This window comes from Motacilla alba, chromosome 2 (assembly GCF_015832195.1).
Source record: "Motacilla alba alba isolate MOTALB_02 chromosome 2, Motacilla_alba_V1.0_pri, whole genome shotgun sequence".
NCBI lineage: Eukaryota > Metazoa > Chordata > Aves > Passeriformes > Motacillidae > Motacilla > Motacilla alba.
In genome coordinates this window covers 125,363,123-125,380,223 of record NC_052017.1, presented here as the reverse complement: position 1 = coordinate 125,380,223, position 17,101 = coordinate 125,363,123, and the positions used below count along the sequence as shown (strand labels likewise).

The window sequence follows — 17,101 nt, the reverse complement described above, 5'->3', positions numbered from 1 at the left end:
TTAATGCTACCTAGAATTACTAGAGAACACTAAATTACAGCTGCATGCCCCATACATTCTTATTCTGCTGCGAGTGAGGATATTCAACTCTACCTGACCTATGTAATTGTATCATTTATAAATTCACAACCCTTTATAAAATGCTGAAAGTCTTTTGGAGTGAAAAGCATCACTGAAAGGTCCAGCTCAGGTAGGCATATGCTTAACTGCAAACACATAAGTAACTGCAGTCTAACAGAAATGCTGTTTGTATCCACAGGTACCTGAGGTGTTACTACTGGGCAGTTCGTAGCTTAATCACCATCGGTGGCCTTGCAGAACCACAAACTCTGTTTGAGATCATTTTTCAACTGCTGAATTATTTCATGGGCGTCTTTGTCTTCTCCAGCTTAATTGGTCAGGTACATAAAAAATCAATAACAAGTTAGATTCAAATTACTGTAATGTAGTGATAATATATTCAACTTAATGGCCTTTACTTCTGAGAAAATTTTAGTTTCTGTCCTCTATTTTACCATCAAGCATACTTATTTTTCTGATAAATACACGTGTTTAATAAGTTCCCTGTTTTGCAGCTCTTTTGCACACAAGCTGATTAAAAGCTAAGACTCTGCAGGACACAGATGACTCTTGAAATTATGTATAATTCCTTTTTTTCTTCCTTACTTGCAGCCAAGGAGACAAATCCTTTACATTCGCATTATACAGTTAAATCTGAAATAAAAATTGTGATTGTTGAATAAGTCATGCTCAGTACTACTACTGATAGGATTCTGTTAATAGAAATCCCATTATTTTTGTCAAACTAGAACTCTAGGCTCTTCCACAAATTACAATATATTTGTCAACCTGAAAATTAACTGGTTTTTATTTCACTTGGTTCCCATTTGGCAGGAGGGAAATAAAAAAGCCCATAGCACAGAAAATCAGTTATATTTCCAAATGAACATAATTGAAATATTTCTGGTTTGTAACTATTAAACTTGGGCTTTAGATCATGGGTTTTAAAACACATTGCCTACAGAAAAATAAATGCTGCAGCTTCTGAGTGAGGCAATGCCGTATCAATTTCTGTAGAAACCATTCCAGACTTTCTGATTTCTCCATGCCTGTTATAAAATTAGTTATTAAAAAAAAAACAAAAACTAAATTGAAACTGAAATTTAATTCTTATTTTGAATACAGCATTTGAAAAGTTCAATAAAGCAGCTAGAGATTGCATATGTCTTTTGCTATTTGGAACTGCAAGAAGGGGTCACTGCCACTGAAGAGACTCTTCCTTATAGGATTTAAAATTCCTCCCTGAACCAGCATTACCAAAAATACAACAATAGATACATATAAAATATTTCTTCTGGAAAACTGCTGAATTCAAGTATATAAAATTAAACTTCAGCGTTTGAATGTTTATAACTTTTTCCTGAGTTGTTGTAACTATCAATGAAAGCCTCATTTCCCCAAGAAGATTCTACAGATGACTTTTTTGTAACCAGTGTAGTCATTTGCAGTCTCAAACTTTAAACCTTAACACACAAGCTGCTTCACTGCAGTTTGTTGATTATAATTCCTGCTTTAGCACACTTGCCTAAAAATTGTTATTCCCATTGCAATCAATTGCATTTCTGTAATAAAGAGCAAAATTCAGCCCATGGCACATTAATCCTTGGCAGCTGCCACATGAAGTTATTCCACTAAAATCACATCTGAATACTTATTCTTTTGAAGAAGGAACATCTCTGAACATCAACTCATCCACTTTCTAAAAACTGAATCACATTTCAGTTGAAATATTAAATGATGTTCCTGCACTAAAAACTTTAAGGTCACCTTTCAGCTCTCAAAGCTTAGGACTGATCTCAACTACTTAAACAGTGGCACAATCTTAGTTCTAGTGGTGTCAGATGATGCTATTGCAGAAATTCAGTCCAGTTTGCTTTTCTTCTGACTTGCATTGCATGCCAAATGCAGAGTAGCTTTACTATGGATTTTTAAGAAAAGTATTACCTAAAATTTTCATCCATGTCCAGAAATACAAGACAGAAGAATAAACTAAAACCCAGAAACAATTCCTCTAAAATCATGTTGCAATCAGACAATCAGATTAAATCTGTAATGTTTCCGAAAAAGCGGATGAAGCACCGATTCAAAACATGCAGCCGAATGCATAATTTTTTGCAAAAAGTATTATTTCATAAGTTGCTGACAAGTTAAAATCAAGACTATTTTTTCTGAAATGTGTGGTAACAACAATTGATGTTTGCAGATGAGAGACGTAATTGGAGCAGCAACAGCAGGGCAGAACTACTTTCGTTCCTGTGTGGACAACACTGTCTCCTATATGAACACCTATTCTATTCCAAAACTGGTGCAAAATCGTGTTCGAACGTGGTATGAATACACATGGGACTCTCAAGGAATGCTGGGTGAGGATTTCCAATTCCAGCTACTTAGCATGTCTCAGTGAGAGTGGTTGTACAGATACAGATATAGGGTGAAATTCACATTTCTCCTTTTCTGAATTGCATGTGGGAAGTGAGGGGAGGCTGCTCAACTTACTTTGGAAAAGAAAGAAACTACAAAGCAATATGATTCTTACTACTGCACAAACTCTATTCATTATTACAATGTTTTGGTAATAATTTTTAGACAAGATTTATTCAGCATCTTAGTAAAAGCATATTAGCTGCTTCCTCACTTGAACTTATAAATGTTAGAATAACTCCATTAAGTTATTTTTGCTAATTTTTGGGGACATTGCTTAATTTGTCTTTTTTTCTTTTTCTCCAGATGAATCAGAATTACTGGAGCAGATGCCAACCAAAATGCACTTAGCTGTTGCAATTGATGTGAACTTTGCCATTGTCAACAAAGTGGACTTATTCAAAGCAAGTAGTTTTACAGGAGAATGCAGAAATATGTGGTATTCCATACACAAACCTTGTTTTGTACAACTTGCATCACTTAAGTACATGTCTGTTAGTATGCAAGGAAAAATAAGTCAAAGAAATATCTCAGTGAATGGAGACATCAGAACAAATCCAAATGACTGCATTTGGATTTCTTTTGTGTCAAGGTAGTGATCTTAAAAGAAACAAATGAGATTAGAACAAAGTCCTGTTATGATGACATCCTATAGCTGATAGCATGGTCAGACTGTGAGTGAGTTTGGAGTATAACTCATCTCAACAGTCAGAGAATAATCTAACTTTTGACACAGTCCATCTTGCTGTGGCCATCCAGGTGTGCCTAAGATATCACCCATGCTCTGTGTTCTGGCAATGTAACATTGGTGTAGAGAAAGCTGCATTATAGTCAGTTTTTGTGCAAAGGAACTTTACTTACCATGGTAGTTTTCCAGAGCTACACTTTAAATGTGTACTAAAGATTGGATTTCTGGGACAAAAGCAAGGAGACCCTGAATTTTTAGAAGTATACACTTCCTGTGTACTTGTAATTTTCTTGTTAGGATATTTGCAAGAAATCACACTATACACCTGTATAAAAATTACATGGCTGTACATTTTTTTCTACATCTGCTGAAGACATGGAATTCATAAATTCATATGAGCATTTGAGATGATCTGTTGTTTTTCCTGGACCAGTTTAAAAAAAAATCCCATAAAGTCCCCATAAAAGACACATAAAGCTCTGAACATCACACTAACTGAGCTTCCTCAGAATATCTAGATGTAGAGAAACTCACTTTATAAAAAAATGAAAATATGTTCAACCCAGAGAGAACTTCATACATATTTGAAATAACAACTCTTTCAGTCCTTTCTGAGCTCTAGTAGCTGATCTTTATGATGTTTTGAGTTCGCATTTCAGTTATGGAATCCCTGGGTTATTCTTGCATTGGTTTTTGAGGCACTAATAATCACTTTTATTACTGAATTAGCAGAGTGATCAACTCTATTTTAACAGGGCTGTGATACCCAGATGATATATGACATGCTGCTAAGGTTGAAATCCATTGTATATTTACCTGGTGACTTTGTCTGCAAAAAGGTGAGAATTCTTGTTTTATTCAAATAAGAATTATATTATGTATTTTAGAAAAAGAGTTCAGATATCGGTCGACAATGTCCTTTAAATAAACTTAATCCTGACTGAATTAGAAAGCATAAAATTAATTAAGCTACTCTGTGTAATAACAACAAATATGCTCTCAAATTTCAATCTAGAAAAAGACAATATGAATTTTATGAGTTACATTACCAGCCATGAAGTTATAGTAATATGGGAAAGTATTTAGTGTAAATATGGCTTATCTAATGATACCTCATGAAATTTTAACATTTAAAATGGATCAAACATACTGTTTCTATATTTCTATACATACAAACCCAGCCTACAGGTCTCAGTCTATGACGCTTTGTCTGTGCTTCATTTGTGTACTCAAGCACACTTAAGTAGAATTATTTAAGAATGTAGAAAATATATTGCATCCCATAAAGCTCCTTCCAGCAGGATCTGCTCTGCCTTCACTTACAGCTCTGAGCCATCTCCAGGTTTCCAGCTGAATGCTCTCACACTGTCTTTAGCAAAGATGTCTATCTTGTCTCAGCTTTTTGGCTTAAGCCTGGTCAGACAGATAGTTCACAGGTAAATAGCTCAGCTTCTGACCAGTGACCCCAAGTCTCCTTCCAGGAGGCATGTAAACATAGGGCAAAGTGAAATGCAATCAAAGCTTGGGGGGATGAATAGTAATCCATACTACTGCTGCTCTGGCAAGTGACCCACAGGTCCCACCACCTACACAAGTGACCATCAGAGCCCCTTTAATTTGTCTTTAGCAGTTCTGGTCCAACTTGCTCACTAGGGTCCTGTTCCCTCCAAGAGTTAAGCATGCAATCCTCCTCCAGAATGCTGGGCTAGCTCCACTGACTCCACTGTGCAGAAGTTAAACATTTGTGAATGCACTGAAGGATCAAGTGTGTCCCTTCAAAGACCAATCCCAGAATTGCTGTTGACTAAGAAGGGTGGAAGAGTAGTTTGGTGTGTTTGCTTACACAGTGCACAGCATGAAAGGATCTTAGACTACAGCTGGGACTCTGACACAACAGAGAGAATAAAGGACAGCAACAGATTCAATGTCTTGATACCGCAGTCTGATGCAAACAGTTCTTAACAGATTATGAGAAATTGAACTATCAACTTACTACAGCTTGATTCAGAGCTAAAAGGCCTCTCATTTGTGTAAGTCTACTATGTGACCAACAACCATAGCAATCTTATTAATGCTGCAACATGAAGTAGGGAATGTTGGAGCCACCTTCCCCCTGGGTGTATGTTGGTCTCACCCTATTCACCAAGGAGATGCTGCATGCAAGCTTGGAGTGCCAAGTGAAGAGATAGGAAGTGCAAATCCCTTCATTTTTAGTCCTGGCTCTGTTGCTGCTGCTTTTTCACTTTCCAAACGAAATTGCCTCTTTGCTTCATCATAGTGGTACACCCTCAGCTCATGAGAGAGTAGAAAGGTATTTAAATAAGAACCTGTAATATGATTCTAATAACAAAAACCATTGCTACAGCATGGGTCCTTTATGTGTTTGTATGCCCAGGGAGAGATTGGCAGAGAGATGTACATCATCAAACAGGGAGAAGTTCAAGTCCTTGGAGGCCCTGATGGTACCAAAGTCCTGGTTACACTAAGAGCAGGAGCTGTATTTGGGGAGATCAGGTAGGTCCATCACAGTTTATAATACTTTTTTTAAGAACTTATCAAATAATCAGTGGTTGTTTAACTTCTCTGTGGTAAGTGTGACACTGGGGAGGCTAGAAAGTGGGTAGGATCAACAAAGAGGACACTGAGCAAGGAGATGCATGTAATCGAAGGAAAAGCTAAGTGAAGCATCAGTGATTAATAGGGTAAGATCTGAGACCAGTGTTTTGCAACAGGGATATAGAGACAAATTTCTTCTTTAGCATTTTAAAGATCTAACACATCTCCCTGTTATGCTGTCTGCAATAAAGGAAGACCAAATGCATTTCATTGTCTGTATAATAAGACTAGGTGCCCTTAAATGACAGATGGCAAAGATGAAATTTAATCTCCAACAAAATAGATACAAAAATCTAAAAGAGCAATTAAAAATAGCTCATTTAAGAGATGATTAAATTGCTGAAAATCAGACAACCCAATTTGAAAAAATATTTATTTAAAAGCATGCAAGACAAGAAAAAGGTGGATAGACCAGATTTTTTTTGTCTGAATTTATCTGGATGAGAATTTTTTTGCTGGTGGCTAAAAAGAGTATTTAGATTCTGCATGTACTTTCTATGCAAAATCCATTAACTCATGTGGTAAGTTCCCCAGTTGGCCAATTAAGTGCTAGTTTTTAGGCACTGCATCCCTCTGCTGAGGTTGGCCCAAGAAAAATAAATGTGCTGCTTCATGTGATGAACCGGATACTTGTTTTCTTCCAGCTGCCTTCCTGTTATTGTTAATGCTCTTGCTGGTAGCTTTAATCTGCCTTTTGAAAAGCGATAATCAGGTCTGTGCCAGGTTTACATTTGTCCTCTAGTTGTGTCTCCCTTTGTAGTAGGGGAAACATTCCTGTTTATCCAGTGATGTGAGTACAGAACTTGCTTAGACCTCAAGTGGAAAACATCTGCTATATCTCAGTTACAGAACTTGTTCATTAAGTGGGAAAGTGAAATTATATCAGTTCTTGGAGAAGGTTATTTGGAAGGTATTTCTCTGTGTGACAATATAATTACCTGAGCAAAGCCTCCAAACAAAAGGCTGTATTGTAAGTTATGCAGAAAGATGGAGAATGAACTCATCAATAAGGGCTGACTAACGAAAAGACAGAAGAAAAGCTAAAGCAGCCCCCATATGTAACACACACGTGGTTTTCAATTATTTATTAGTCTGGTATTTGAAATGAAAACTTTGTATTTTAAACTGAGAAATGATAACTGTTGGTTTCAAAACAAGGAAAGGATTTTTACACTTTTGATCTAACACAGGTGAGCGCTTGTTTCCATGCGAGAACCACACAATGACCTTTAAAGATTCATTTCCCTGTACTGTTACTCTTTACATAATTGCCAATATGGCCAGCAGAACCCTTAGCAATGCTATAACACTACACTTTCTAGTCTTGTTTTATTCATCACTGACCTACTGCAGCAGCAAACCCATTCAGACATGTGTAATTTGCATATAAAATATCAGGCAGTGGATAAACTCAAGGAGAAAAAAAGAGCAACTGGCAGACACTATGCACTAAGTTTATCAGTAGAGATATGCTCTTCCTAGTGGCAAGGTGCTAGAAAATAATGAGTTTGTATTGTGCCTTTCTATATAAATCTTTTCAAGGTCTTATGAATAGAGAATACCACAGGCAAATGGAAAAGAATATTCTTTAATGGATTACATACTATTTTTTCTAGGACATCCAAGTTTTCCTCTCACTTCACAATGGTTATAACCTGATATCAGGCTGATTTCCTTCTGATTTCCAATTCAAGATTTGTTTGGAGAAATATGTCAGCTTCCTTCTGAGTGGTTTAGGTACATGATTTATAAGATGCTTGCTATTTAATCTCACTCTGTTCAAAACACATGTCAATGATGCTTAAAAGTCTCCAGGAGCAAAGGAATTGAAGAAAATAAAAACTATTTATTTCCAAAAAATTCCCTGAATTATACTAGAAAGCCAATGTAAGAGTAACAACCAAACATGTCCCTTGCCAATTTCATCCTTGAAAATTATTACAGAAAGGGATTAAGTAATAGGAGTTCCAATTAACATTTTACCCTCTTTGCTACTTTCCTGTATAGATATCAGTTTGGGGAAGTAAAATCATTTCAGAACCAGAAGCAAACAGATTGTTGTCTTAATGAGAGCCCGTCAGCAAAGACAATTCAGAACAAGAGAAATTCAGTTATAAAAACATTTCACTAGCCCAGAGAAAGTTACACTTGAAGCCAGATGTCGTCACTCATCCATTTACTGGTATTTCACTAGAGCTATTTCCTATCAGAAAATGTTAATTCTGGAAAAACTAAAACATTTCTCCATTTCATGTAAATTTTTGACAGGAAGATCTCTAAATGTTTGATCTCAGCATCAGCTTTCAGTTGTTTTGTAATTTTAAACTTTATATAAAAAATCCAAACTACAGAGACTATTTAGTTTTGTGAAAGATGATGTTTTCCAGTACTTTGGTCCAGGATTTCCCTCAGAGTGGTAGCTGCTGTTTTTGATGGGCTCTGCCCTTTGGAGTTTGACATCCTTATCAGAAGCAAGATCCAGACCTATTTCCCTTTCCTGACTTACCAGTTCTCCTCATACGCACATAGGTACCCAGCTGAGCCACCACAACCCTGCATGTTCAGCTGATAACACAAGCCATTCCCCAATTTCTATACAAGCAGCTTCCCACAGAGATCAGCTATAAAAACAACAGATAAGCTGAGTCATCACTTTGACAACTTTATAGCTTGAAATTTAATTTGCTAGCATAAGAATTCTAAGGTTATCAACTTCTATTATTAGAGCATTTGACACTCAAAACTGGAGTAAAAAATGTTGGATAAAAAAGAACATTTTGTGATTAATATAGATATTGCATACCAAGAACCCCTGCAAGGCAAATGTATCTGTTTTAAAAAAATTGGTCATGTAACTCTTCACACACTAATCAAATCAGATAGAATGCTGAAGTACCATAACTTTGTCCTTAGTCAAAGATGGTTCTGTTTGAGCAAAGACTGTCTTACTTGTAAAATTCACCTCACATCATCACCATAATGAAAAAGCTGATCTCTTTAGTCCCCGTCTACCTTGATAAAATGAGCTTTCCATTAGGAAAGCCTAAAAATGATTGTTCAATGACTTGTTGAGAAGTGATTCATCAGAGCTCAAAAGATATTTGAAATTTTCTTTAGCAGCTTTTCCTATTGCGCAAAGAGTTTTATTCTATCTGAAGAATCATAGAGAATTGTTTATAAAAAAAGATGATAAACTGCATTTTCAGCTTCAGTCCACGTATTGATTGCTGTCTTGAGTTGCAGAAAAACACTCTGTGGGCATGTAAAACTAGCCTTGCACACACAGTTGCAGAGGTCTCCTACTATCCTTTATAAATTAAATACATTATTTATATTATTCAATACTTCAAAATATGTTTTATAAATATCTTAAATATAAAAACAAATATATATTCTTTATTATTACTTTAGATGGGTATTATATCCTGATTACTGGAGTTCAGAATATTCTTTTTAATTACTTTTAAATTTAGATAATACTAAATGCTATATTAATATTAATATTAATATTAATATTAATATTAATATTAATTCACCGGGAAATCTTTAAAGGACAAATTTTGGGGTAGATCTTGAATAAAGTGATAAAGTAATTTTAGTTCTATAAATAAAATGCAAATTCTCTTACTTACCATCAGAGCTGATAAGTGAAGTCTCTTCAATTGCTTGGTGCAGGATGAACAATTTATTTTTATTTGTACATCTAATTTTTTCTTACCAACGCTGCTAGCTAAACTGTTCTAATGCCTGACAAAATAGCCTTCTTTTTCTGGCAGATACATTTGTAACTGTCAGCCTGAAAGACCTTCCTAAACTGTATTATTCAACTTGCCAACACTTAAACATGAGATGTGGTATGTGAGGAAACCAAAAACTAGAGCCCCACAGAAGTTATTCACTCAGGAAAAAATCCTTGGGGGAGAATCATTCATTCACTGTAAATAATGCTCCTCTACTACTGATGCAAATAATTTTCAGCAATAAAACTGAGGAAATGCCAAGTCCACATAAGAGCTAAAGCAAGTGCAGTCTGAGCTGTGGGTATCTCTATTAGCAAAACTTTTCACAGTCCTTAGCATCTACATATGCTTGACCACCAGTAACAATTTGCCTTCCTGAGATGGAATCTCTAATCCCAACTGCACAGGGCATTTACAGAACACTGAATAGAACAGCCAGCTCCATAAGTGAGCTTTACAATGACTTAAGTGAAGAAGCACGAGCAGAGAGATTCGTCACTAGGGCAAGTAACATTGTGACTGATGGTGTTTATTTTCATTCCAGCCTACTAGCTGCAGGTGGAGGAAATCGAAGGACTGCCAATGTGGTGGCTCATGGTTTTGCCAACCTTTTCATTCTGGACAAGAAAACACTCAATGAAATCTTGGTGAACTATCCTGACTCAGAAAAACTTCTCATGAAGAAAGCAAAGTATGTCCTAACAACAGTTTTTAAATCATATCATTTAACTGCAGGATGGACAGTTGTGACTTCTAGACTATTTGCATTCCTTTCTTGGAAAAGTAACAGTTATAAACACATTTGGTGTTACCTTTCAGATTTGCCTGGTAGTTTCTAGTTGAAAGCATGGTCTTGGAAGGAATCCCAAGGGTTGTGGAAATGTGGTAAGCAGAATGAAATCCTGAAATGTAGTCGCCTTTTGCATTATATTTAAGGTAACATAAAAAAAAATAGGAGATAGAGATACATATCAGGACTTCCTACATCATCAAGAAAGAAACTGCAGGACAGATATCGGTTAAGGAATAGGTTTTCAAAGATGCAATGAAACATTTGCAATTATTTCTACAGAGATATGCTTCAATACATCCACAGACTTGTATGCATTTCCAAAACCTTAAGCAGCAGTTAGGAATGGATTTACAGAAAGGCCTGACACGATGGAACTACACAGATGAAATACCCGTGCATATTATTCAAAAGCATTCTAAAATAGGATTTCAAACCGAGATTGCTTTTCACCTTCCTTGGTCTGTACCTTACTAGAATCAACATTTTTACAGATTTGAAAGGGCAAATTATTGTTAAATTTTGTCATAAAATTATGACAAAATGAGTACCTTGCTACCTTGTAAAAGATCCAAATATTTGGAACAGTTTTTCATTATTAGTATACTTCAGCACCCCTACTGGTCTCTACTGTTGCCTCGAATTGCTATCAAAGTTTGGAAGGTTGGTTGCAGACTTGAAATTCCCACAGAGAAGACTAAACATAGCACAGGAGAGACATTTTGGTTTTTGGAAATGATAGCAAACGGCTGCATTCATCATGGTTTAACAGCCCTGGTAGTCAAACAACAGTATCTTAAAAATCATGATGCTCCTGAGGAACAAGGAAACTAGACAGAGAATGGGCTGACTGCTCAATTTTCAAAACTAGCATTAACAGGTAGAAAAAGGTAACAAATACATGGTTCAATGATCCCCAGCATCAATCATTCCTGACTTTTCTCCAGCTTCTATCTAAACAGTAGTATGACCTTGTTATTCCTGTCTCTGTCCCATGCTGCCTCTACTGCTTTCTTGCCCACCCTAGGCATATTCTGCCCATCCATGAAATTCTGCTTCCTCCAGACAGCCTTTGTCAACTGTGGAGCTTAATCACACACCTTTTGTATCTGCACTCCCATTTGAGCTCAAAGACCTTTCTAGATATCAGACTAAAAGCAAGATACTCTGTTTAATTTTAAAGATATGCAGTACCTGCTCTGTGCAGGAGGCCATGTTCCTTACCAGTCTAGGCATCCACAAATTCTGCCAAAACTAGGCACAAAGAGGAAATATTTGCACTGTTTTCATGAAGATTGTGGTTATGCTCAGTTTTGGAATGACATTACCAGTTGCTCTGCCCTGGAAGGTTTCCATTACATTTCTTTTTGGCTATCTGACACCCTTAAAGGGCTCCTTGAAATAAACTGAAAGGATTTATTCAAGAAAGAAATTTGTTATATTATCACCTGCCCAATAACCACTGTATGCTTTTTGCATAATAAAGCCATGCAAGCTGCTAAAGTATACCTTTTTAATTTGTGGCAATGAAATTAAAAAAGAAAAAAAAAAAAAAGAAAGGTAAGTAAACCCTTCACTTCTGAAATTCCAAAAGAAAAGGATGCTGGAGAAAATTGTAGTATTATGGGATTTACTATACTTCAGACTGTGAATATAGTCCTCACTCATAAAGAGCCTTAAGTTAGGGCTTTTGCAGGGATAGAAAAGTGACCATGGGAACTCTCTGCTTTTTATTGGTCCTATCTAGCTCAGATCTTTCATCTAATCTTTACCCTCATTATTCATTCTCAGTTCTTGTCATTATGGCTGCAAATCAGTACAGCTAGAACGGTGTGAAAATCTAGTCTGCCACAAAGCTGGCAGCAGTGTTTGTATTGTCAGGGTGTCTTCTTCTACTGAAGAGGACCAAAACTGAGTACCACTGTCTAACCTGACCTATGAGAGATGAGCCATGCTGGAAGTTAGTTTGGTAAAGTATTTCCTCCAAAAGTGCCAACTGGAGTCCTGGTGGAGCACCAAATGCTCTCCGAATTTGCATCCAGAGGGCCAGATAAGAGACTGCCACCATAGGATGGGGCACCCATCTCCCTCCACACCTCTTCTTTCCTTATCTTTCTCTTTGATCTGTTTCATGACACCTTAATTTGAGCCAGCCCTTGTTTATACTCCAGGATATAAGTAAGCAACTCCAGATTTGAACAGTTGCCTCCATCTCTACCAGAACCTAGCACAAAACCTTTACTGTTTCCAATTTTGCTCTTGCCACTTGACCTGGGAACCAAGTAAGAGCCATCAGATCTTCATGCGTAATTCTGGTATTTCAGCTTTGCAGGAACTTCACAGGAACTTCACTCCATTTCACAGCATTGCTGTGTGTTCTTATCCCCTTCTTTCTCCAGGGTGCTGCTGAAGCAGAAGGGGAAACCTCCTCCAGGACCACCAATGCCACAACCACGGGGCTTGGCCAGTCTCTTTGGGCAGAAACAGGAAACTCCAAAATTGTTTAAAGCAATGCTTGGAGGAAAAGGAAAAGAAGGCCTTGCTAAGCTGCTGCAGCTGAAGAAACAAGAAGCAGCTGAGGTAAAGCCATAGAAAACAGAGTAGAATCTACTCAGAGAGCTTGAGCAAACAGAGTAGATGAAAATTTAGCCTTGCTGCAACCAACAGCAAAAACTCTCAGTAGCTGAGATACAACCACTTTTCCTAATCTATGTAAACACTAATTCTAAAATTTGGCTCAATCATTCTGAACCTGGACTTTATGCAGACCAGAGAAAACAAAAGCAAGGAAAAAAAGCAAGCAAACAAAAAATCCTCTAAGAACGTAAGGATAAATGGATTTTACAAAGGCTTTAAGGGCATCTGATCTCCTAATTTTATGTAAATAACAGTAAATACAGGATTACCCAAAAACAGTAATCTGATCCAGCTGACTCGGGCACATGGCAAACTTTCCAATTCAGTGTCAGATCTCTGGTTGTTAAAAATCCTGAAGACAAAACATAAAGTGTAGCCCACACAGCTAAAACTGATTAAATTTCTAATAACTTGCACTTATGAGAAAACTGTTGTTTAAACTGATGAAAAATAATTCCCACATAATACTCTGTTCTGAGAAATGTTAATAAGAACCTGCTCACCTCTACATATTTACCCAAAGGTAGTAGAATTCTTTTCTTTACAGCTGAAATAGCTGTGGTTGTATTTAAGTTAAAGAACTTTGCACTTTGCTCACACCGAAGACTATAACAATATGATTGGAGCAGAAATAGTGCTCATTTTAGTGTGTATTTGTGAACTTATTAGCAAATAGGCTTGGCCAAGGAATGGGGGCAGTGTGAAGTATGTCAAGGTTCATGTAACACTCTTTCTTTCGCCACTAGTTTAAGGACATAAAAGAAGGCAAGACCTAAGGAAGGGTTCTGTGCCCCAAAACGGGTCTGTTTCATCCCCCTATATTAGTAAAAAGCAGATATTTCTAGGTTTCCTAGGTTTTATGCTGATATTCTGATTCTGAAATTGCATTTTTCATTTAGAAACCAACTTTCAGCATCTGAATAGAAATTTACATGTATTGCATACCACTAATACAGTTGTCATGCTGTGCCTTTCCATGGGATGTGCAGAATAGAACTACTTCCTGAATTTCTTCTGCAGTATTGGAAAACATTAAACTTCTTGTTTCTAGGAAACGCAAGCTGAAACAGAGACTAAGCCAAAAGAAGAGCAGAAGAAACCTGTGGAGCCTGCAGCCCCCCCTGCACCCTCTGCTCAAAAGGAAAAGCCACAAGCAGATGCTAAGCCTGCAGTTATGCAGAGAGCAACCAGTAAGGAGTCTCTGATTATTAGTATGACACCATCCCCAAGAGCAGGAGAAGGAGAGATCCTTAAAGTTGAAATTAAAGAGAAAGAAAAGAAGTAGACGGTGTTTTGGGGTGTGGGCCCATCTATTTGTCTTGCTACATTCAGAGGGCTGGCTGGACTTTGTTTTTGGGTATAGAATATAAAAGTAGAGACTACATGTGAGAAAAATCTACTCCAGCTCCTTGTCTTCCTGCCCTCCTCTCCTGGCACAACTGCACAAATTATTTATACTCTTAACCTTGACACTGAAGAGAGAACTTTTGGTGTATTAGAAATTACAGCTCAGATTGTATTTCACGTCCACTTGTTTCGTGTTTTATTCATGCCCTCCCTTTTCTCTTACTCTGTCTTGTTCCTACTTCTCCTCTTCCCTCTCCTCTTTATCCTTGCTTTCTTCCTGTTGTTCCTGTTGTTCAGTTTGCTCTTAGCTTTTGTGTGTATTCTCTTCTGTTTTCTCCTCTGCCTTCCCATAGTTATTCTTTTCCTTGCTACTGCCCTACTGTTGCTAAGGTTCCTTATGTTTCTCTCTATCCTTCTCCCTCCTCCCCTTATACTTCTAATCGGTGACCTGGGTTTGTGACCAGTGTGGCTTAGAGCAGACAGCAGGTGCTATGTGTTGGGATGTTTTACCTTGGGACAGAGGGCAACATAACAAAACCATTGTCAAAAAATAAATCCCAAAATATGCAAGAGGGAAGCAGATTATAGAATTATTTCCAACCCTCTGAAAGCACAAACATCTGCTCCAGCTGTCTTTGATTCTGACAAATTAACATGAGAAACACTTCACCCTCCAGGAGTGACATATAATTTTGGGCTGCTGATTTACTTGCTTGATATTGTCAAGGGGTTGGGCATGCTTTCTGTTACATCTCATCAAGTAAGCACTTGATACAGCTGTCTGAAGAACCTTGCTATCTAAACCAGCTACTTCAAAAATAAAGGCTATTTTGTAAAAAGCAGGATTTACACTTTCTGGCTCTGTATTGCAAAGTTGCAATCAATGCTCCAATTGCTCATCTACATCATAGACTTAGAATAATGGTGCAAAGAGAAAGCTATGTCTCTGTGTCTTAGCTACATCACACTTGTGAACTACAGTAACTCCTTCATGAGTGCCACAGCTCCCATGCAGGAGCTCCCACACTGCCAACCTTCTGCATCGACTCATCATTCTCAGATGCAGTATTACACAAAAGCTTAAAGCTGTGTTTTAAGCTAAACTCCCAACTACATTTTTTCTTCTATGGGTTTGCATCTCCTCTCTCTCCCAATCCTCTTTCCGGTACCACTGGATGAACAGTTTTGTAAACTAAAAACATTATGCAGAGGCCAAGCCAAGAAGTGGCAAAGGCAGGCTTCACAGCTTCTTGGCTGACTAGCCAACCAAGGCATCATGCCAAAATAAAACACTCACTTCGCAGGCTATATATGACCCTACAGGCTATGCATTCTGTAGGCCTGTTCTTTAAAGTATTTCAAGTTTTGTAATCACAGGCAAAACAGGAAGCCTAACCAGAATCAGTGGGAAGTTTGCCCAAGTAAAAGCTTGGATTCCGTATGTTGCATATTCCACAACTCTCTGACAAGACCAAAACCGTCATCTCTTTCAAAAGAAAGTTCTGCTGCATTAGCAGTGAGGTGAAGGTTCAACTTCATGGAGAGAACTATCTTTATTTGTATGCAGCTTGTTATTTGATATGTAAGAAAAAACGACATCATAACAGAGGGAGAAAATTTTAAATTGTTTCATAAAGAATTATTCATCTATTGCACATCCAGGACTGTCTCAGTGAAATCTCAAGATTAGAAATACTGCTGAACTGTTCCACGAATGAGACCTTCTATGAATAATAATACTCTATAAATTACAATAGTTTCACATCCTTTTTTTTTTTTTTTTGAGAGAGAGTTGTCAAAGCATTATGGAAGGGGGGAAAATATTCCCCATATTTTAACATTTTTGTATGAATGAGTAAAGCTCACTCTCATTGAAAAGAACCAATTCCCTTCTGCCTACACAAATGCTACCAGGTAATTTTGAACATTTTCTCTGTGCGCATATTTAAGTTCATCAATCACACATTGACATAAATTACAAAGTAAAGTCTGAGACTGCAGCACCAAGTGCTTCACTGCAGTGACAGAGCTTCCCACAAATTGCTGCTTTGTACAGCTCGTAACAGCCCAGGTTTGCACAAAAGTTTGACAGTTCTGTCTGCAAGACTACTGTTATGCACAGCTCTTGAGTTCCTTAGACCCAAACAAACTAGAGGAATTATCAGTGCAAAAGACAGTGGCCACACATAAATAACATTCATCTGGTTTTCTGTGATATCCTACTTTTCTATTGTTGAGGTATTTTCCTCTTCCCATACTTTCTCCATTCTTAGGGTTGGCAGGCACAAGAAGGCTGCACAAATCGAAGTTGCAACTATTTGTATGGTTTTCACCAGACAGAATGATATCAGAAAGGTGCTTATTTACTGCAGGTGTTTGTTTATTACAAGACTTAAGATGCAATAAATTCTTTAAAGAACTAATTCTACCCTGTAGATTCGTGACTAGTGAAGAAGCAGAATGAATTACTCTGGTGCACTTAGAAGAGGCAGTTTGCAGTATCACAGTTGTCTCTGTGTGGCCTCACATTCCTCTGCAACCCTGTCTCCTCTATCTTAGTGTCTTAATTGAATCCCTCAGAATTTACTACACTTGCATGTAAAGAAACTGAAGGGCAGAGTAGGATAATGTATTTGAAAACAACAAGTAACCATCTCTCTATGCCTCTCAAACTAAAATGTAGAGATTGTTCTGGAAAAAAAAAATTCGAAAACTTGATAATAATTGTATGAAATAACATGCATGGGAGAGTCCTAATGTGGCACAGGGCATGAAAGAGCCACAGTTAAAACTCTTCAACTT

General features: G+C 37.3%; 1 protein-coding gene across 1 annotated transcript in view; it reads left to right on the top strand.

Annotated features, from left to right (window-relative positions):
- The window catches only part of CNGB3 (cyclic nucleotide gated channel subunit beta 3), a 59,883-nt gene extending 44,742 nt beyond the window's left edge, over positions 1-15,141 (top strand). The window contains exons 11-18 of the mRNA XM_038128728.1: positions 260-401; positions 2,264-2,423; positions 2,788-2,885; positions 3,925-4,008; positions 5,565-5,683; positions 10,070-10,216; positions 12,715-12,895; positions 14,004-15,141. Of these exons, the coding sequence (XP_037984656.1) occupies positions 260-401; positions 2,264-2,423; positions 2,788-2,885; positions 3,925-4,008; positions 5,565-5,683; positions 10,070-10,216; positions 12,715-12,895; positions 14,004-14,237 (1,165 nt within the window). The 3' untranslated portion in view covers positions 14,238-15,141. The remainder of the gene's footprint in view (positions 1-259; positions 402-2,263; positions 2,424-2,787; positions 2,886-3,924; positions 4,009-5,564; positions 5,684-10,069; positions 10,217-12,714; positions 12,896-14,003) is intronic.
- Positions 15,142-17,101: the final 1,960 nt, after the last annotated feature.